The sequence below is a fragment of the Callospermophilus lateralis genome, chromosome 9 (assembly GCF_048772815.1).
Source record: "Callospermophilus lateralis isolate mCalLat2 chromosome 9, mCalLat2.hap1, whole genome shotgun sequence".
Lineage (NCBI taxonomy): Eukaryota > Metazoa > Chordata > Mammalia > Rodentia > Sciuridae > Callospermophilus > Callospermophilus lateralis.
The window spans coordinates 33545436-33568391 of record NC_135313.1 but is presented as its reverse complement, the minus strand read 5'-3'; the positions used below and the strand labels follow the sequence as shown (position 1 = coordinate 33568391).

The 22956-nt window shown below is 40.9% G+C and overlaps 1 protein-coding gene across 3 annotated transcripts in view; it reads right to left on the bottom strand.

The window, feature by feature from the left end:
- The window catches only part of Flacc1 (flagellum associated containing coiled-coil domains 1), a 31347-nt gene extending 8592 nt beyond the window's left edge, over positions 1 to 22755 (bottom strand). Inside the window, exons 1-9 of one of the 3 annotated variants that reach the window (XM_076866016.2) lie at positions 22389 to 22755; positions 17098 to 17261; positions 16493 to 16573; positions 15467 to 15515; positions 13839 to 13972; positions 11973 to 12066; positions 10257 to 10318; positions 3009 to 3106; positions 1929 to 1981 (exon numbers count right to left, since the gene is read on the bottom strand). In XM_076866016.2, coding sequence (XP_076722131.2) covers positions 1929 to 1981; positions 3009 to 3106; positions 10257 to 10318; positions 11973 to 12066; positions 13839 to 13972; positions 15467 to 15515; positions 16493 to 16573; positions 17098 to 17210 — 684 coding nt within the window. In that variant the 5' untranslated portion in view covers positions 17211 to 17261; positions 22389 to 22755. Of the gene's footprint in view, positions 1 to 1928; positions 1982 to 3008; positions 3107 to 10256; positions 10319 to 11972; positions 12067 to 13838; positions 13973 to 15466; positions 15516 to 16492; positions 16574 to 17097; positions 17262 to 18783; positions 18841 to 22388 lie in introns of those variants that run through there. The other 2 variants (XM_076866017.2, XM_076866018.1) reach the window with 2 other exon arrangements.
- Between the last annotated feature and the right edge of the window lie 201 nt (positions 22756 to 22956).

Here is a 22956-nt window from a genome sequence, read left to right as displayed (position 1 = left end):
ATGAGGAAAAGAGCCCTAAGCCCTGGAGAAATCCATGCACACTAGAGAGGCCCCCTTACGCACAGGCCCTTGCCCTGGGCAGCTTCCCTCACTGACAGGCCCCTCCTTGGATGACATATGGGAAGTAAATTCCACCCCCTTCTAGCAGAGAGTTATGGAACCCAAAAGGTCAGGGGAGAACCATGCACGCCTGAGCGGCCTTTGCCCTGCTGGAACTGGGCTTCCACTGAACACAGGTGGGCTCTCCAGGTGGGAGAATCCCATGTCAGCTCCTGCTGAACCATGAGTCGCTCTTCAGTGGCACACAAGAAAGAAGAGAAATGCCTGGAGTTAATTTGAAGACTTAGAACTTAGAACTTAGAACTTAGACTTAGAACACAGCGTGATGTCTGGCAGGAGTCCCCGTTTGTTTTGCAGGGAATCCTAAAAACCTAAAAGAAGGCAGCCCAGGATCTCAATGCTGCTAGTAAGTTCCCAGAAGGGAAAGCATCAGGAGCCACACACACTAATTGGGGCATCAGTTCCCCATAGAGTTGTTGGGACCATGCTGATGGGTTCTCCTCATTTTCATGCTAGTGGGCAACATGGTTGCCACGGAATTCAAGTGGCCTGGAGAGGCCCAGACTGAAATAAACACAGATTTAGGAACCTGGTCATAAATCTGGTCAGGTTTTGGATATAAGCTCAAAACTGAAACTGTCAGTAGCACATAGAACTTCAGAGGTAGTGCTGGTGTTTCACCTTTGATGGGTGTGACCACCTGTCTTGGTTTGCCTGGGACTGCCCAGGTATATGCAATAAAGTCTGGAATCCCAGGAAACTCTCAGTCCCAAGGCAACAGGACTAGTTGGTTCCTATATTTAACAGTTAAATAGGAAGAAGGCTTGAGTCTGCCCTTCCCCTGTCCACTTCCCATCTCCTGTTCCACTCATCCCCCTCACAAGGCATCATACTCTAACTCTGGGCCTTCATCAGATTAGCTGATTAAGTGGATGGGTTATGCTCTGAGATGGCTATGTACTCCATGTTTAGTTTGTGCAGTGCAGTGTGACAGAGATTTTTAGGATTACAATTTGGCCAAATCTACTATAGGTCTTAACAATATTCATCCCTGCTGAGCACGGTGGTATACGCCTGTAATCCTAATGGCTTGGGAGGCTGAGGCAGGAGGATCACGAGTTCAAAGCCAGCTTCAGCAATAGCAAGGTGCTAAGCAACTCAGTGAGACACTGTCTTTAAATAAAATACAAAATAGGGCTGGAATGTGGCTTAGAGGTCGAGTGCCCCTGAGCTTAATCTCTGGTACAAAAAAAAAAAAAAAAAAAAAAATTCAACTCTTTAGACTCAGCACTGCCAGAATCAAAGATGTTCAAAGTGATATATATATACATATATATATATTTCAGCAAGCAATTGGAAGCAACTCAAACAACCAACCTTTGGGGAATAGTGAAATACATGTTTTCACTAGGATAATATCTAATCATTAAAAAGGAGAAAAAAGTTTCTGCCTGATGAAGAGAATACAAAACTATACACAGATTTAATACATTAAAAGAATACAGATTTTTGCAGAGGTTGTCTTTGGGTGGTAACACTTCTTTCTTTTGAATGTTACTGTTGTTGGTTACTCCCATTACTTTTTTTTAAGTGAACAATAATAATAGTGAATACCAGAATTAATAATTTGTGGTATAACCACAAACATATTTGTCAATAGGCCTCTTTACAGTGTGGGCTGACTTGTCATATGTGGAAGCCATTGGGTCCACACTTCTTCCTGGGTACAGCAAGTGCCACTTAGGTCTATGGATGCTGGAGTCTCAGGACATGGTTTTTCCAGGCAAGAGCTCTGGATTCAGCATTGTCAACCAGGCATAAGACTTGCTTCTCTCACTCTCGGAAGCCAACAAGGAGCTCTGTCTCACCTGATACATATGAAACATATTCTTCAAATACTTATACTCCTTTTCCATCTCCTCTGGAAAGGGGGAAAACAACAGGGTCATCATCACTCCTCTGAAAGGCACATTTCAAACTCAAATGTGAGCTTTGGAGCACAGCTCCCCACCCTCAACTCCTCCTCCCAGCTGTGAGGCCTGTAAGTGCCCCAGAAATTCCCCTAGAACCTTCAAAACTCAATTGCTTGGACTCCACCCTGCACCTGTGGAACTGGGGTTTCTGGGGACAAATTATTTATTGACAAATAAACTTCTTGTTAACAAAGTCTTAAAGACATCCCAGGGGCTGAGCTACATCTGTGGGGAAAAGAGGAACAAAAGCTTGTGGCATGTATCTGCTGCTCTTTTAGGTAACATTTCTTGGTTTACCATGACTACGAAAACATTACATGCTCTCTTGAGAAAATTGGAAAATCAGAAAAGTGTAAATCAGATTTGATCTTTTAAAAGATTGGGGCAAAATAAAGGAAGAAGGCCCTATAGCATTACTTCTTCCCTCTGTGGAGATGAGTCTGTGAACCCAGAATTCAGGAGGCTACACACTTCACCCTTCAGGAGGGCAGTGTAAATAGTGAGATCAAATGGTCAGCACAACCTTCTGCTTTATAAGACTATACAGTGGCAGTGTGTCAGGGAGAAATGAATAAAACCCTGTCATGTTACAGGTCAGGAAACTTGTAACAGTGTACAGGTACAGGTCAGGAAACTAGTTACAAACAAATTGTAACAGTGTCATATTTGTAGAACTTAGGAATGTGCTTTTTAAAGTGTTTTCAGATTCTCTTCATACTCACAAGGGTAGATATTTTGTTCTCAATCCCCAGATGAGGAACTGAGACTCAAGATGAAGGGACATCCTCAGACCTTCCAGGAAAAGGAAGGACCTTGGTAGACATAATCTTTCCTTTTTTCAGTCCCTGCCTCTCTCCCCCTTAGCTTCAGGAAGAAACCTCTGGTACCTGGCTACCACCCATCCGTGGCCATGGGAGCCCCGGACCCACACCCACACTATCAGCCCCTCTTCCCTTCACCCAGGCCCTGGGGTACCTAGTTTTCCCCGGGAAGCCGCCTTCTCTGCCTTCAACGCTTCTTTGTACTTGCTCTCCAACTCACTGAGCTCTGTTCTGTGAGCCTTTCTGAGCTCCCTGTGGGATACAGAAAACCACAATCACCAGTGAACAGGGCTGAGCCCCACCCTGGCCTGACCCCCACCCCCCCCCCCCGCCCACCTGGAGGAAGCCCTCACTTCCTGGAGCAGTCTTTTGCTTCTATTCAGAGAGAGGTGAGCCGTTTCCTGTTTTCTGCAGGCACTGTTTGAGTGGAGCTGGCAGCAGCTGCAGACTCGACCCAAACAGTCAGCAGTCTGCTTACACCTCACTTGGGAAACTGAGCTACATTGGGATAATTTCAGACCCCAAGGTCTTCCCAGCTGCCCTCCCAAGAGGCAGGTGTTGGCAGTGTTTCAGACAAATGTTAAATGAAAGTCACTTAGGTGGATTTCTTATCTTGGCTATTATGTATAGTGGTGCAATAAACATGGGGATGCACACAACCCTAAGGGAACTGACTTCAAATCTTTGGGGGTAAATATCCAGTAGTGGGATTGCTGGATCATATGGTAATTCTAGTTTCAATTTTTTGAGGAATCTCCATACTATTTTCCATAATGCCTGTCCCCATTTACATGATTCCCACTAGCGCTGTGAAAGGCTTTCCTTTCTCCACATTCTTGCACTTGTTATCTATTTTCTTTTTGATAATAGCTTTTGATAGGTGAGTGGTATCTCTGTGGTTTTTCGGGGTTTTTTGTTTTGTTTTGGTTTGGTTTTGTCCAATTAGTTATACATGACAGCAGAATGCATTTCAACTTTTTGTACACTAAAAGAGCACAGCTTTTCATTTCTTTGGTTATAATGCAGAGTCACACCATTCATGCAATCATACATGTACATAGGGTAATAATATCAGTCTCAATCCACCATCTTTCTCACCCCCATTCTCCCTCCCCCCTTCCCTCACTTCCTTCTACCCAATCTAGAGTCCCTCCATTCTTCCATTGCTCTTTCCCCACACCATTATGGATCAGCATCCACATATCACAGAAAACATTTGGCCTTGTTTTGGGGAGATTGTCTTATTTTACTTAGCATGATGTTCTCCAGCTCCATCCATTTACCTGCAAATGCTGTAATTTCATCCTTATTCAAAGCTGAGTAATATTCTATTGAATATATATACCACATTTGATTTATCATTCATCTATTGAAGGACACATAGGTTGGTTCCATAGCTTAGCTATTGTGAATTGAGCTATTATAAACATTGATGTGACCATGATACTATAGTGTGCTAATTTTAAGTCCTTTGGGTGTAAACCGAGGAGTGGGATAGCTGGGTCAAATGGTGGTTCCATTCCAAGTTTTCTAAAGAATCTCTGTACTGCTTTCCAGAGTTGTTGCACCAATTTGTAGTCCAATAGCAATTTATGAGTGTACCTTTTCCCCAGATCCTCTCCAACACTTATTATTGCTTGTATTCTTGATAACTGGCTTTCTGACTAGAGTGAGATGAAATCTTAGAGTAGTTTTGATTTGCATTTCTCTAATTACTAGAGATGATGAAAAATTTTTCATATATTTGTTGATCAATTGTATATTTTCTGTGAAGTGTCTGTTCAGTTCCTTAGCCCATTTATTGATTAGGTTATTTGAGGTTTTTTTTTTTTTTTTTGGTTGTTGTTGTTGTTTTTGGTGTCAAGTTTTTTGAGTTATTTGTATATCCTGGAAACTAGTGCTCTATCTGAGGTGCATGTGGTAAATATTATCTCCCATTCTGCAGACTTTCTCTTCATTATTTCCTTTGGGGAGAAAAAACGTTTTATTTTTTATTTTTTTTTTAAAGAAAGAGGGAGAGAGAGTGAGAAAGAGGGAGAGAGAGAGAGAATTTTAATATTTATTTTTTAGTATTTGGTGGACACAACATCTTTGTCTGTATGTGGTGCTGAGGATCCAACCCGGGCCGCATGCATGCCAGGCGAGCGCGCTACCGCTTGAGCCACATCTCCAGCCCCAGAAAAAAACTTTTTTAGTTTGAATCCATCCCACTTATTGACTCTTGATTTTATTTCTTATGCTTTAGGAGTCCTGTTAAGGAAGTCAGGTCCTAAGCCAACATGTTAAAGATTTGGGCCTACTTTTTCTTCTATTAGGCATAGGGTCTCTGGTTTAACTCCTAGGTCGTTGATCCACTTTGAGTTGATTTTTGTGCATGGTGAGAGATAGAGGTTTAATTTCATTTTGCTATATATGGATTTCACCATTTGTTGAATAGACTATCTTTTCTCCAATGTATGTATTTGGAGCCTTTGTCTAGTGTGAGATAACTATATTTATCTCTGTGTCTTCTATTCTGTACCATTGGTCTACATGTCTATTTTGATGCCAATATCATGTCATTTTTGTTATGATAGCTTTGTAATACAGTTTAAGTTCTGGTATTGTGATGCCTCCTGCTTCCCTCTTCTTGCTAAGGATTGTTTTGGCTATTCTGTGTCATTTTCCAAATGAATTTTAAGATTATTTTTCTCTTTCTACAAGGAATGACATTGGGATTTTAATAGGAATTTCATTAAATCTATATAACGCTTTTGGTAGTCTGGCCATTTTGACAATGTTAATTCTGCCTATCGAAGAACATGGGAGAGATTTCCATCTTCTAAGGTCTTCTTCAATTTCTTTCTTTACTGTTTTGTAGTTTACAATGAAAAGGTTTTTCACCTCTTTTAGATTGATTCCCATTTTTTTTTTTCTTGAGGCTATTGTGAATGAGGTAGTTTTCCTAATTTCTCTTGCAGTGGATTCATTGCTTATGTATAGAAATGCATTTGATTTATGGGTATAGATTTTATATCCTGCTACTTAGCTGAATTCATTTATTAGTTCTAGAAGTTTTCTGGTGGAATTTTTTGGATTCTCTAAACATAGAATCATGTCCTTGGCAAATAGTGATAGATTGAGTTCTTCTTTTCCTATTTGTATCCCTTTAATTTTTTCATCTGTCTTACTGCTCTGGCTAGAGTTTCAAGGACTATATTGAATATAAGTGATGAAAGAGGGCATCCCTATTTTGTTCCAGTTTTTAGAGGGAATGCTTTCAATTTTTCTTCATTTAGAATAATGTTGGCCTTGGGCTTAACATAGATAGATTTTACTATGTTAAGGTATTACCATTCTTAGTTTTTCTGGTGTTTTGAACATAAAGAGGTGTAATTTGTCAAATGCTTTCCTTGCATCTATTGAGATGATATATGACTCTTGTCTTTAAGTCTGTTGATGTGATAAATTATGTTTTTTGATTTTTCATATGTTGAATCAACCTTGTCTCCCTGAGATGAACACCACTTGATCATGGTGCACTATCTTTTTAATATGTTTTTGTGATTTGCCAGAATTTTATTGAGAATTTTTGCATCTATGTTCATCAGAATATTGGTATACAGTTTTCTTTCCTTGATGAGTCTTTGTCTGGTTTTGGTATCATGGCAAGACTAGCCTCATAGAATGAATTTGGAAGGGTTCCCTCCATTTCTATTTCATGGAACAATTTGAGGAGTATTAGTATTAGTTCTTCTTTAAAGGTCTTGTAGAACTTGGTAGGCTTTTGATGGCATCTTCTATTTCAATGCTTTAAATATGTTTAAATTGTGTATGTCCTCCTGATTCAGTTTGGGTAGATCATATGTCTCTAGAAAATCTGAAATTTTCAGCAAATCTGAATTTGTTGATGTCTTTGAATTTTCTATTTTATTGGAATATAAACTTTTAAATAGTTTCTAATTATCTTCTGTATTTCAATTGTGTCCATTGTTATATTTCCTTTTTCATCATGAATTTTAGCAATTTGAGTGTTCTCTCTCCTTTGTTTGTTAGCATGGCTAAAAGTTTATAAATTTTATTTATTTTTTCAAAGAACCAACTTTTCCTTTTGTCTATTGTTTCAATTGTTTCTTGTGTTCCAGTTTCATTGATTTCAGCTCTGATTTTAATAATTTCCTATCTTCTACTACTTTTGGTATTGATTTATTTTTCTTTTTCTAGGGCTCTGAGATGTAATATTAGGTCATTTATTTGTTGACATTTATTCTTTTAATGAATGAGCTCAGTGCAATAAACTTTCCTCTTAGCACTGCCTTCACAATGTCCCAGAGTTTTTGATATGTTGTATCACTATTCTCATTTACCTCTAAGAATATTTTTTTATCTCTTCCCTGATGCATCTATTATGCATTGTTCATTCACTAGCATATTATTTAGTCTTCAGATGTTGGAATAGCTTCTATTTTTTATTTTTTATAACTGATTTCTAATTTCCTTACATTATGATCTGATAGAATGCAAAGTAGTATCTCTATTTCTTTGTATTTGCTAAGACTTGCTTTTGAGGCATAACATAAGCTCTATTTTAGAAAAGGATCCATGTGCTACTGAGAAATAAAGTGTATTCTCTATTGATGGATGAAATATTCTATATATGTCTGGTTAGTCTAAATTATTGATTGTATTATTAAGTTCTATAGTTTGTTTAGTTTTTGTTTGGAAGATCTATCCAGGGAGTGGGAGAGGTGTGTTAAAGTCACCCAGTATTATTGTATTGTGACCTATTTGATTCTTGAAGTTGAGAAATGTTTGCTTGATGTATGTAGATGTTCCATTGTTTGGGGCAGAAATGTTTATGATTGTTATGTGTTATTGATGTATGATTTCTCTTAAACTGTATGAAATGTCCTTCTTTATCCCTTCTGATTACCTTTGGCTTGAAGTTCAGTTTATCTGATATGAGGATGGAAATCCCTGCTTGTTTACATAGTCCATTCTTTCATTCTTTCATCTTCAGTCTGTGGATGTCTTTTCCTATGAGATGAGTCTCTTGGAGGCAGCATATTGTTGGGTCTTTGTTAAAATCTAATCTTCTAGTCTGTGTCTTTTTATTGATGAGTTTAGGCCATTGACATCCAGGAATATTATTGAAATATGGTTTGTATTCCCGGTCATTTTGTTTTATTTTTGATTTTGAACTTGACTTGGTTTCTCTTTAGATTAGCTTTGACTTTAGTGTAATTCCTTCTTTTGCTGATTATCATTGTTGTTTTTCAATTCCTCCTCATGGAATATTTTGTTGAGAATTGTTCTATAGTGCAGGCTTTCTTATCGTAAATTCTTTTAATTTTTTGTTTATAATGGGAGGTTTTTATTTTTTCAGCAAATCTGAAGTTTAATTTTGCTGGATATAAGATTCTTGGTATCCATTTTCTTTTAGAGCTTGGTATATGTCATTCTAGGACCTCCTAGCTTTGGGAATCTGGGTTAAGAAATCTGCTGCGATCCAAATGGGTTTTCCCCTATATGTAATCTGAAACTTTTCTCTTGAAACCTTTAAAATTCTATCTTCATGTTGTATGAAAGGCATTTTCATTATAATGTGTCTCGGTGTAGATCTGTTATAATTTTGTACATTTGATATCCTGTAATACTCTTGTATTTGATTTTCCAATTCATTCTTCAGGGTTGAGAAATGTTCTGATATTATTTCACTGAAAAAATTGTACATTCCTTTGGCTTGTGTCTCTGTACCTTCCTCTATCCCAGAAAATCTGAAATTTGGTCTTTTCATGTTATCTCAATATTCTTGGAGGTTCTGCTCATGGTTTCTTACCATCTTCATTATGTGGTCAACTTTATTTTTAGGATTATATATTTTGTCTTCATTGAGTGAGGTTCTGTGTTCTAAGTGATCTAGTCTGTTGGTGGTGCTTTCTATTGCATTTTTAATTTGGTTTATTGTTTAATTCATTTCAAGGATTTTTGTTTGTTTGTTTTTTCAGAATCTCTCTTTCTTGAAGTAATCTTTTGCTATCCATATTTGCTCTCTTATCTAAGCAAGCAAATACAAGAAACAAAAGATCTTTTGTTTCTTGTATTTGCTTGCTTATATAATTCTTTACTTTGCAAATCATTTTAACTATGTACATTCTGAATTCATTCTCTGATATTTATTTTACTGCTGTCAATGCATTCTATTTTTATAGTATCTTGGTTTGTTTGGGGCACTTTCTTCCCTTGCGTTTTCATGTTTTCGTGTGTCTTCCACTCTAGCAATGTGGATCCAAAGTATTACAGTTTATACCCTATAGACTTATAGTGTCCCTGCAGGTTTCCAATACCTCACCTTTCAGGGAGAGACCAATGCAAACAATTTGCAGCCATAAATAAAATGGCTTCTATTTAAATGATTATAGTTTTGTTCTAATAAACAGAAATGATGTGTGCTATTATCAGCTACAATAAATACAAAAGTTTCTAATGGTGGACAAAGAGAGAATTGGGAGAAGCGGGTATAGGATGTGATGTATATGAGGTAGGAAGTGAGAATGTAGAGGTATTAGATTATAGGAAGAGTGAAGAAGGAATCAAATGAAGTTGGCTGTTAGCAAGAGAAAAGACAGAAAGATACTCCAAAGAAACAAATAAGTGAGAGGAAAATATATAGAGTAAAAGTATAAATAAATAAATAAAATTAAAAATGTAAAAATAAAAGCATATACAACAAAACTGTAATATACTATTTAGACATCTCAGTACATGGGAATTTTGGACTTTAACCTCAATTTTGTGAAAAACCTAAAACATCTCTTAAAAAGTAGCTAACAATCAAAAGGCTATGTGTGACTCAACTAGGAGTGCTCTCTCCACCAGGATTGTTGAGGCTGCTTTGGGACTCAGCAGGTAGCCTAGAAGGGAACTTTGAGATTCTCCTCACTCCCACAGACAACACACCTCCTTTTCATTTCCCCTTGATTTTTCAATCAATTTCTCCTTCTCTCCCTTCTTCCTAGTTTCCCCAGGTTTCAACCTAGCAGCCAGGAAGAGATAAGAAAAGGAGAAAAAGAAGGAAGAGGAAAAGGAGAAGAATGTGCTGAGAATAAATTGTTCACAAAGGTTCTCTGAAGTCTCAGAGAACAAAAATGGCTCCTGTCAACAACAAACAAACAAAAAAATTTATAATCAAAGTGAAAAAATGGATGACAAAATACAATAGCAGGAATAGCTCTTCTGTGCTTCATTTGTGCTCTCAAATTAGGCCATCCTGCTGTCCAGTGACTCATGCTTTACTCATCTCACTGAACCCCAATCTCTGATTCCACTTTGCACCATCTCAAGTCCCAGAGAATTGAAATTCTGTAGACGGTGCAGAAGCCTTAAGGCCTTTAGCACACAGGGATCATGCTAGAAAGCATACCTGTTCTTGTTTTCAAAGTTCTGTTTCATCTCAGCACACTGGAGTTCCATTTCATTAAAAAGCTGAAAATGAAGTCATCATTAAACAACACTGTGTTGAAAACCTAGGCCCCACTCTGATTTGCTTCTTCTGAAAAGTCTTCCAAATCACAGGGGATGCCTCCCACCCCTCACTTCCCCTATTTGTGTTTTGCAATATCAGAGAACATGCTATTATCAAGGGAATGAAACGATTCTTGCCTTACTCTTTGTTGTTTTGTACTTAATCAGTGCATAATGTTGGTGCATGGAGGCCATCTCTTTGATTAATTGATTTTTGTGGATTGGTCTGGTCTCTTCTGCTGGACTGTCATTTCTTTGTAAGACTAGCCTTTGGGTTTCTGGATAAATAACTCAATTGAGAGATCCTTTCCTGAGCAAAGGACTTGGCCCAGAACTAACACTTAGATGCTGATTTTAAGGAACTTAAGGCTTAGTGTTATCCCGTCCTGTGGATAGCATGGTGGGGTTCCAGCAGATAGGATTTGCTTACTTTCAGGTGACTCCCTTCTAACACACCAGATCTTCTGGTCAGTGTCCCAACAGTCAGCTGAGATAAGGCTTTAATGTCTTTGACTAGAGGTGAGGAGCCAGAGACTGCCTGGTACAACCAAGGGGTCAGGCCCCAGGGGTGACAGGCACGATGGCAGCCAGCACGTCTCCTCCACAGTATCACATCACAAATTAGGATATTCCCCAAAGTAGGGTATTTTCAAGATCACAATCTAGGTCCCTCTGTGGAAACAGTCTCTGCATGTTTGTCCTCAGCAGGGCCTGTGCTTATAAGTCACAATGTGCATTTTACCCAACAACACACTACTGTTGGGCTGTGACCTTATACAAATGATAAAACTTCCCTGAGCCTCAATATTCTTTCTGTAGAAGGACACATCAACCTGGCAGAGTTTTCAGATAAATAAGATAATGAATCAGTAGTGGAGGAGATCTCAGCCTGGGTCATAAGCTGGGTTCCTGTAGGATTTGGACATACCTAGGATGTACCAGAGAGTGAAAGGTTGCCTGCTGGGGGTGTAGAATCTCACAAATTTGTGTCAATTACACTGGGGATGATATTTTTGAGCATAGTTCTATTCTATTATTCTAGCCCAGACCAACAGGCATATCTGCTTGAGGTGGGGAAAAAGAGACCAGGATGTAATGGGTAATAAAATCTAAAGAAGTATCACTTATGCAGATCTCAGGAAGCATATAAAAATGATTTCATATGGAAATGATTCTGAAGAGTGACCTTTAACAGTTTAACAGCAACAGAGTGGGCACTGGAGGCCTCCAGGAAGATTTGAGCAACACTGGAAGTTTCCTCCATGTGGGTGAAAACGGTAAGATCCTGGCAACCTCTGAAGCTGATCTCACCACAAAGGCCAGATGAGGAGTGACCAGTGTCCCCTAGTATGGAGAGGAGGTTCACTGCATACCTGGAAGAAACCTGGAGAACTCCCAGAAATGAACAAGTTAAACCGTGAGTGCTTGTTGTTATGGATGAAGATGGAGTCAGAGAGACACTATCAGTTTCATGGTCCTATCTTCAGAGTTCTATCATCTAGATAACATGGTTCATGGGAATAAAGTGCTTGGTGTCTTGCCTGGCACATTTGTGATCTGAAAATATTAGTCTTATCCCACCCAGAAAGATGTTGCTAGTGCAAGGATCACTCACCAATTTCTGGTCAGCCTGGTGGTCTCTGTTTATCTGTTCTATTAATGCTGTCAACTCTGAGATCTGCTCTTCAAGGTCACTAATTATATTGGTCCTGTGGGAGAAGTAATTCTTCTATCATCTAGAGAACTTATAATTCATTGCAGGCCAGTCAGGCCCCTGGGACGATTAGAACCAGGTCATTTCTGTACTAGCTCCACCATTATGAGGTAGGCATGACAGGATGGAGGGGTTTTCTTGGAGAAAGTTGGTTGCAGTTGAGTGGTTGAACCTCAGATCTAGCCTTTTGGGTGACCTGGCCAGAAGGGAGCAGGGTGGTTTGGTACCCTATTGAGTAAAGAGAAATAGGAATATGTCTGACATTGATTAGGGTTTGACCTTGACTTGATCATGATAGTTGAAATGCAGCAGGGTTAAGTTCAGAGGATTAGGAAATGAGAAAGTGGGAGTAGGATTCATGCAGACAGTGATTCATACACAAGAAATGGGCCAGAAATAGGACTAAGAGAGGAGTTAAGAGAGTGACTTTCAGAACAGATAATTATTTACTGTGTTTGTGGGCCTGAGGCTGCCATGATATGTATAAATTACTCAGTTCTATCTGGTTGAGCCAGAGTAAACAGGGTAGCAAGTAATGCTATGTGCAGTGAAACTGAAGGGAGTTCACTTGGCCAAACACTCCTCTATGTCTAACTGGGCATGAAAGCATGTGAGGTAAGAAAACAAGACAGTATCTGGGGGGAGGGTAACAGGACCTGAGAAAGTCGAACAATACAGAACCCTTGTCTTTTGAACATGAGCTTCAGTATAAGGAATGTGCAGACAGCTTTATCAGGGAATGAGACAAGCATGGGCTATTATGTTTTATTATGCCACAACTGGTGGCAAACTTCTTAGGAGGCCACAAAGTAGCTGTGGGTATTAGTGTGACTGGCAAGTACATGTACATGACCCATTCTCTTCCTGCTAAGGGTTGAGGATGATCAGAGAAAAGAGGACAGAGATGGAATAATCCCACTGGACGGGAAGACAAGGACTTGGTCTGGCTTCTGGGCCAGGTCAGAGGACTCCGGACAACTCCAAAGTACAGTTTGACCCTCAACTGAATCTCTTCTAACCCCTCTAATGGTTTGGCTGTGTCCTTTCTACACACTGACAGATGGGTAAGTGATTGCGAAGGCGTGTATGCTTTCTGTTATTGTTTTCTGTTATTGGTCTTTTAGATTTCTGTCTAGAAAAATAATTCTGACAAAAGACTAAAGCCTAAAGGAAAAGACACTCAGAGTAGAGCTGGTAAGAAGTAAGGATGCCTGAACTCGGGGTAGTGAGGAAGGAAGATAGGAGTGAGAAATTGAGGAGGGAGAATTAAAAGGTGTGGGATTATGCTTCGTATGGCATTGGAGGCTAGCGAGAGAGAGGGTGGGCTTCAGTGACAGAAGATGACCGTGCTCAATGGAATGGCGCTGGGAACTTTCCACTCTGTATTTCCCAGAGGCATGAATTGAGTGGTATTTTTAGACTATTTATAGTGAAAGAAGAAGTGCATACTTGAGTCTTCCAAAAACTGACTTTACTCCTAATTTACATACTCTAAATCTAGACTCATTCATGAATATTTCACCTGTTTCTCACCCACGGGAACAATCACTCTCCTCAGTATGAATCACACTAATTCCATCTTCATCCTCTGGATTCACTCATGGATGGGATCAGAACAGAGCAAGATGGGTGTGGAGAGAAGCAGCATTGGGAAACAGGGGGCAGGAGAGAGGTGGCCCAGTGGCCCAGGCAAGGATGTCAGAGGCTTGTCCTTGAGGCCAGGTGGGGATAGCTGAGAGGAGCTGCATGCTGGTCCTAAGACATTACCTGGACATGTTGAATTTGTCCATCATCTCAGATTCCAACTGCTTTTTCCTACCAAACATTTCATCCCCCAAGGTGACAGAAATCTGTTCCCGATTCCGGGCAAGTTGATAGCCAGGTGACACATGGATCACTTCCTGAGTGCCAATGGAGAAGATAAAGTAAAATTGTAGACTTGGAGCCCTGAGAGTCTTCCAAGTCTACCATTGTCTTATCATCTGAAAAATAGAGTCATGAGATGAGATTCCAGGACCCAAGTACCTTCTGCACCCTCCCCCAGTTACCATTCACCCTCAGATCTGTGAGATCCAATCCCAATGCTCAACTGCTCCTCCACTGCATCCTCCATGCTGGATGGAGCCATTGTGGAAACTGCTCAGGTTTTGGAATTGAACAGACCTGCCACCAATCTCTAGTTATTTAACATCTCTGTGTCTCAGTTTTCTCATCTGAAAAATGGGGTAATAATTCTCTCTCAAAGAGCTTTTGTGAGGAAAAGTACAACAACAAAAAGAAATGACTAGCATGGTTGCAAAAAAAACAAAACGAAAATGTCATATCTCCTTGCCATACGAGATGCCAAGTCAGATTCCTGGCAGGGCTACCAGCTGGTGTGGACCAGAATGAGATCCTTGCTTCTGGAGCTGCCAAATGACCTTGAGGCCACTCGTCATTATCTCCTAGAGCATCTCCACCTGGCCCTCTCTTTTACACCCACCTGGACATCACCCAAGGCTGTAGGCATCTTGCTCTGGTTTCTAATGACACCCTCCCAGCTGGCCTCTCTGCCTTCAGAATCACTTCCCTAAGTTCATCATCCTCTCCTCCTGGAGAGGCAATTATGTTTTTGTGTGTTTTACTTCCTGGTCATTAAGGAGTGCATGGTTCTTGTGGGGTATGGTGGTGGGAGGGAAGCAAAGCAAAAAATAGGAAAAGGTTCCCATAATATCCCATCAGAGGGCACATTTTCTAAAATGTAATTCTTTTTTTTTTTTTTTTTTAGTTGTAGATGGACACAATACATTTATTTTATTTGTTCGTTTGTTTGTTTATTTATTTATTTATTTATTTTGGTGCCAGGGATCAAACTCAGAACCTCACACATGCTAGGCAAGTGCTCTACCACTGAGCCACAACCCCACTCCTAAAATGTAATTCTTACCTGGTTCTGTGCTTGTGTCAGACCCATAAACACTCCTGTGCAGAGCAGGGATCAGGCCCACACTCCAAGGCAGGTGTCAAGAGCCTTTTGGGTTTGCTCTCCATCTCTTTCCCCAGCATTCACTGCTGGTCCCTTCAGGTGTCCTGACAGCCCCTGCCATGGGATTTGTGGCTTCCTGTGCACCTGCAGAGGCTTCCTGCACCTGGGCATGAGCTACACCCTGGCCTGGACTAGCTGTCACTGTCGGTTTTCCCTGGGACTCTTGCCCTGCATGAGCATAGAGTGGCAAGCAAATACCTGATAGGCTAAGTCGTGGTTCCGCCATTGACCAGACACATGCTGTGCAATGATAACAGCACCTCCTCTAAGGAGCATGCAAAGATTCAGGAAGACAGCATGTGTAAGAGACCTGGGCCTACTGGGCAACTGCTGGATCAATGTCCTGTGACCCTGTCCGGTTGGTACTCACATAAGGTGATTTACAACCCTCCTCTTGCCTTCCTACGTTGGTTTTCACTCTGCAAGAGAAAGGAGTGCTCAGAAAACAACCAGGGCAAAAGCAAGCCCAAAGTTTAGGAGCTGCATCTGATACATTATCATCTGACCCTTCTTCTTGGAGCTCTGGTCATCTCAATTTTAGGGGACTCCTAGGGTGGCTGGGTTTGATGGTTTAGATGTGGTGTTCTCCAAAAGTTCATGTGTGAGACAATGCAGGCCAAGGGGGTAGGGGTGTGAGGGTGCCGTTGTTGTCCACAGGGAGGTCAGGTCAAGTCCCTGAGTTAAGGGGATGGCTGCAGCCACACTGATGTCTGGCAGATGGAACAGCAAGACAGAGGCCCTGTGTGGGCACTTGCTTGTGTGTCTGTCCTCTTCCAAGAAAGCAAAGAGGTCAGGATGGATGAGTGGAGGGGGAAGTGGTGGAGATGAGCTCAGGGACCAGAAGGAGATGATGTGGTAGACAGACAATGCTCATCCCCCACGGCTGCCTTCCAGAGATGTCCACCTTCTAATCCCTGGAAACTATAAATATGTTGTGTAGTTGCCAGGAGGAGTTAGGGTTGCTGATGAAATTAGGCTGCTAATCAACTGACCTTGAGTTGGAGAGACTATCTTGAATTTTCCAGTTGGGCCCAGTGAAATCGGGAAGGTCAAGGGAGGGGACACATTGTGTTCATGGCTGTGTCCCCTGTACCCCAAACGGCTCACCAAGTTTCCAGAACTGTGAAAAGCATGGTCCTTTGTAAGGCAGGAAAGAGCTAAGGAGGGCTTCCCTGCTGAGAGCTCACTTGTAGTGACTTCAGGAGTTATGGATACGAAGGACTATAAGATTTGCCCACAGGGCCTGAAGTTTTAAGGGAAATTCAAATGGATTCTGACAATTCTCTGATGTCCTTGGAAGCAGATTAGTTCTAGTCAGGCAGGACCGGGCATGTTGGGAATTAATTCATTCACATGCCCCAAACCATTCCTGCCTCCCAGATCCAGAAATACGTACTTTGGGACATCAACAGGTTTTGTTGATGGTTGGGATTGGAGGTAATTCTGTTCTTTTGTAGCCGGTAGAAGAGGAGTTAACCTAAAAGTGAAAAATAAGTAACTCAAAAAGAGAACAACGGAAATTCAAAAACCCGTTTCAATACTCTCCATTAAGTACATACTCCCAGGACCCAAAATTGAAATATATGGCTTGACAACTGCTATCTTGAAGATCTGAGGCCTTTAAGACCTCAGACCCAAGGCCCTGGCACTTGTCCATTGTTCTGGGGAGTCCCCAAGGTAGCAGCCCAGCTCATCCCCCAAAGCTCTTGTCCTAGAGGGAGGAGACAGCTGCCACCAAAGATTCTCAGTGGAAAGCTGCATTTTCCCTGTCCCACCAACGCTGAGATGTCCTCATTTAAAACAACACTGAGCCTCAGGCAGGACTGATGAGATCAGCGTGTAGCCCCCGCCAGGCTGGCACAGAAGGCTGTGTGAAGCTAGGCTTTCTGGCCCATTTGGGATTTTGCAGCCAAGCTTACTATTTTTGAAAACTTGTGACAAGAAGAAGGCTGCAAATGAAACCCAAGCCCTCTGCCCCGACCCATCCCAGTTAATCCTTACTTGGACTTCCTGGTAGGGGCCTTGTTTGGTGGCTGAAGGGTCTTGATTAGCTTCCGTGGTCCCAAGTTCCAGGGGTCCCAGCAGGTACAGTAGATGAGAGGGTTGTGGTACATGTCCCCAGGTCAGGAGCAGTCTTGGCTGCTAGATCTTTTAGAAGGTTTTTGCTGAAATGAGAAAACAACAGCAGAAAGTTACATCATCACCTAGAATCAAAGCAAAACTAGGGACAAACTGGGAAGGACCCAAAGAACAATGGTAGATGACTTCAGAAGCTGCTGATCCGGTGTCAGGTCTTGAGGATAGAATAACACCTCCCTTCTTGCTACCCAATAGACTTGACTTGAAAGCAATTTAAAATTTTCCAGAACTGAGTTCTTACTGTGATGCAAGTACACAATAAGTATTCAATTTTGCTATCTCATGTTTACAGATGAGGATATTCAGAGAGGTCAGAGAGATAGCAAGTTGCAGAGTTGGGAACAAACAGAAGTCTCCCTGATTACTAAGCTCCTGCTCGTCCCTCAGGCCACTCTGACTCTCACTGATGTGAGGAGAAATTCGCACAGCAGGACCTGCATAGAATTTTCTGGAAAATTAGCTGTCAATCAAGCTACTATGCAATCTCACCTGGTCACCTGCCTAAATTAGATTGAAAACTCCACTTCCTGTCTCCATAAAGACAAACTCCCTTTGATGAAGGGCTGCATTCAAGACAACTCTCAGATAAGCATGAAGCCTTAACCACTCTTATTTATTTTCATTATTTTGCAGAACCCTGCTCAAATAATTAAGAATTAAGAGAGTTTTAATTCTGTGAGCACAAGAATATGGGAAAGGAGACAAAATTGCAAAAGGGATCAGCACATGTTTGGTTAAAAAATATTGTATAAGAAAGTAGCAAGGTACACATTCATATGTATGAATGTAGACACTTAATATTAAAAAGTGAATTGTGATTTCACTGGAAGAATGGGGGAGGGAAATAGAAGGAGAATGTGTAGCAGCTAAATCCTTGTTTACTGTTCCAGGAATTAATAGAGAAGGTGTAAAATTGAAAAATTAACAAAGTGGGCTGAGAGTGTGACTCAGTGGTAGAGCCTTAGCCCAGCATGCATGAGGCTCTGAGTTCCATCCCCAGCATCACAACAGCACCAGCACCAAAAAGGCAAAATTGTTTAGAAGCATGAGGTTAAATTCCAAAAGAAATAGCTAAAAGAGTTGAAAATAATTGCCTCCCAGGAGCATTCTGAGGAATACAACTGGCAGGGGTTAAGGGTGAGACAGAGACTGTACTTTTCCTTAATGTATTTTTAACATTATTTGATTTTTAAGTGACATCGGCAGATTATTTCATTAAAAATGAAACAAATACCAAAATGTTATGAAAACCGATAACCCAATAGAACTTTTAAAATGCTAGTAGATTTAAAACTTCAATTTCTAAGACAAAGGCTGATTTCAACACTACAGTGGAATAAATTTGTGTAAGTTGAAAAATGAAAGAAATAAATCTTTTTATTTAACATGACTGGTGCATGAGAAACTCAGGCACTTGGTCTAAGGACTTTTAGAGCTATAGGGGACTTGAAGATTAGGTCTCTTTACAGATGTGGACACTGAGAAACAAAGATGGGAGGGGACCACTCGCCCACTTGTAAATGCTGATTTAACAGCATAAATACTTACAGGCCAGTGCTGTGAGCACTCTGTTAAACACTGAGGGATAGGAAGACCTGGGCCTTGTCCTCGGGGAGTCTGCAGTCAGTGGAGAGTCAGCACAGTGATCTGAGCTGGCTGGGTGCAGAAGTGGGACCTGGCCTTGGAAGACAGGCAGTGAGGGCAAGTGGAGGTGGTGGGCCAGGGGCCTAGGACCAGGGGCCTACATGGAGTAGAAGCCAAGGCTAAAAAGGAGGCCAGGCCTGAAGATGCATAGCTGCCATGTATAGATATCCATTCTTCACTGTGCCTGGGGGCCCTGTCAGGAGATATCACATGTCAGTGAAAGTCAAGCAGACAAGGTCGGGGACAATGTGGTTGAGAACCATGGTGAGAAGAGGAGGCCACAGGGGCTAGGATGCAGGTGAGCGTTGGGAAGGAGGTTGCTGCAGTAGCAAGAAAGCAGCTTTACTTCTGCTTAGACACAATAATGAAAGGTTCTGACCCTGAACCTAGGGGGTTTAGCAGGAATCCCCGGGACAGGAAGTGAAAGGCCAGGCAGGCCAGCTCCTAGCAGCTTCCTTCCCTCTTCCATGCCTGCCCAACTGGACTTGTAGTTCTTGAAGGCCAGGCCTCCACCGTGGCTTGCTCTCTGCTGCCCACTGAGGCCGGCAATGTGAATTGTGTTAGATGAATATATTTTACCTGAGTAGTAACTTGGGTCATTGCAACCATAGGCACCAGCTCAACAGGAAGAAAAGAATCCACAGATGGAACTGCCAGAATGTTATAATCATCATTACAGTATTATAGATAATATTAAATACTAGGCTTCAAAACCCAGGATGCATAGGTCAATTGGATGTGTGGAGTTTTAGATAAATGTTAAACAATTATTTAAAATCTGTGGAGGGCTGGGGATGTGGCTCAAGCGGTAGTGTGCTCGCCTGGCATGCGTGGGGCCCGGGTTCAATCCTCGGCACCACATACAAAGATGTTGTGTCCGCCGGAAACTTAAAAATAAACATTAAAAAATTCTCTCTCTCTCTCTCTCTCTCTCTCTCTCTCTCTCTCTCTCTCTCTCTCTCTTTAAAATAAATAAATTAAATAAATAAATAAAATCTGTGGAGAGGTGGGAGTCAGTGGTAGACCACTTGTCTAGCATGTATGATACCCTGAATTCTAGCCCAGCACCACAAAACAAAACAACAACAACAAAAAAAAACCTCAAGACAAAACAAATAAAACCTGTGGAAACATGAAGTGCATTTGAGAAAAAGAGAAAATGATACATATGCAATACAATTATGTGAAAGTATGCACCTATTTGAGCAAATGTTAGAAAAAATATATTTTAAAAAAAATTAAAATTGACCTAGAATGTCAGTATTAGCACCCCTCTAAACATAAAAGTCTTTACTGAAATTCTGCCTGGACATTGAAATTAGAGGGGCTTGACTTTGCATACAGGCTCCCTGCCTAGGAGTGGGACAGCAAGAAACTTACTATACTGAGTCTCAGTTTCCTTATCTACAAAATGGGAATCATGGGAATTCATGCCTCATTCACTGCCACACAATGAGACCATGTTGAGAGAGCTCTTGGCACACTGCCTTGCACACAAGAACCAATGACAGAAGTTAGGAATGTCATGAACCCCACAGGGGCATTTTGCATATAAAAACTTATTTCTACATTTTTAAGAATATTCTTATTTGCATGTGTGTGTGTGATAGACTTATTGTAAAGAAAGTCATAATGGAGAAGCCTAAGGCAGTGAAAAATATCCCAAATACTAATACCTAGAGATGACCACTGAAAACATTTTGGTTGTTGGGCATGGTGAAGCATGCCTGTAATCCCAGCAGCTAGGATGCTGAGGCAGGAGGATGGTGAGTTCAAAGCCAGCTTCAGCAAAAGTGAGGTGCAAAGCAATTAAGTGAGACTGAGTCTCTAAATAAAATACAAAATAGAGCTGGGATTGTGGCTCAGTGCTTGAGTGCCCCTGAATTCAATCCTTGATACTCCAAAAAAAAAAGAAAACAAAAAAAATTTTTTGTTAATGCTTTCCAGAATTCTATATAATATTCTATAACTGGAAACAAACTATACTTATATTCTGACTATACTGTTTGTTTGTTTTTTTACAATACCACAAGCTTCTTTTATGTCAGTAACCATAGATCTATATCAGTATTTTTCAAACCTAAGTTTTTACAAGGGAAATTTTTTTTAATTGTTGATGGATCTTTACTTTATTTATTAATTTATTTATATGTGGTGCTGAGAATTGAACCCAGTGCCTCACACATGCTAGACAAGTGCTCTACCACTGAGCCACAACCACAGCCTGGAAATTTTTTTTTTAAGTATGTAGAAGTACAGAAAATATAATGAACTTGCCCATCCCGTGGTTTTAACGATTAGCAACTTATATCTAATCTCATTTATCTATACCCACCCCACTCCTCCAACATCAGATTATTTCACAACTAATTTAAAGCAAATAATTAAAAACACATCTGAGTCAGGTGCACATCTGTAATCCCAGTGGTTTGGGAGACTGAAGCAGGAGGATTGCAAGTTCAAGGTCAGCCTCAGCAATTTACTGAGACCCTGTCTCAAAATAAAAAGGACTAGTGTCGTTGCTCAGTGGTAAATTGCCCCTGCGTAAAATCTCCAGTACTGTCCCCCCGCAAATATTAAAAAAAAAAAGAGATTTGTTTCTATATCATCATGACTATATATTTCTATTCTATGAATATACTGATTTATATTTTTAACTAGTTTTCTATTGATGAATGTTTGTTTTCTTTTTTAACCTCATTATAAACAATGCCTTGGTGTTTATTAATTTGCTATTAAAAAGTAGAGTCCTCTGTCTCTGAACACCCAAACATTTAACAACCTGTAAGACAAAGCTATTGAACAAATGCAATGAACACGGACTGTAGTGCTGTGACGTGGTCCTGGAGGAGCCCACACCCTCCTACCTCAAGCCAATTGCTGAACCACAGGGTGGTCTGTGTTGGGGGGTAGGGGTGGAGTTGAGACAAGCAAGGTGGTAAGGGGGACATTTGAGGGCCTTGTGCAATAGCCATGATCAGCATGGCAATGTCCAACTGTGCCTCCAACTGAGCATAAGCTTTGACTTCCAATACCTTCCCAAGGGGGAAGCTCTGTTAACAGTCTTTTTTTTTTTTTTTTAAGAAGGGTATCCTTCCAGAAATGCTCTGAATGTGTGTGTGTGTGTGTGTGTGTGTGTGTGTGTGTGTGTCTGAATTGTTTACACTATTGCTACACCTGCTCTTTTTATGTAACAAGAGACCTGGTAGGTATTGCCATATCGGCACAGATGGCTCTCACTTGTAGTGACTTGGTGTTATAATGTTTGTTTCTGAGATAAGAGTGTGTGTGTGTGTGTGTGTGTGTGTGTGTGTGTAAGGATTCTTTTTCCCCTCTTTACCTTTTCCACATTTCTCTCTGATGAATTCCCTGAGGCCCAGAATGCTAAATGTGCCAGCTAGAAATGCCATAGTCACCAGTGAGCAAACAGAGCTTTGAGAGAGATCGATAGTTAAACAACCAGCAAGCGGGGGAAAAATCACACAAACCATCTTTTCCAAAGAGCTTACCTTGGACTGCTTGAAGATTTGTTTTTCCCAATGGTTCCTTCCAAGGTCAAGAGTCTTAAAAAAAACCCAATGTTATAGTGAAACTATTCCTCAGTCCCTGAAAATCAGAGTTAATTGTAGGTCAGATCCAGAGGGTCCAAGAACTCAAGACTTCAGTGCTTATTCCAAGTGGTTGAAATGTCAAAGCAGAAATCCACAGTTTGCAGAGGCAGACTTCCAGATAATCCAATCACAAAGGCTGAAGTAGCATGAATGTCAACTTTCCTTCTAGAGACAGTCCTGTTCAATCTCTCACTATTGCAATGGAAGTCAAACTAGAAGAGAAAGTAACCCTCTTCGTTCTGATCCTTTGACTCGGGCCTGACTGGTGAGGTTTGCTCTTAGGAGATGGCTGGTGAAGGTTTGTTTCTTTTATTGCTATGGAAACAGAATGGCAGGATTTCATTGGCTTGGGCCCTCTGCTCTTACAGAGAGAAGATTGTAGAAACAACCAGTGAAATTCTCCAAGACCCAAATCAGTGCTTGGCCTTAATGGCAAGGTTTCCATTTTAGACCTCAGCCATGAGAC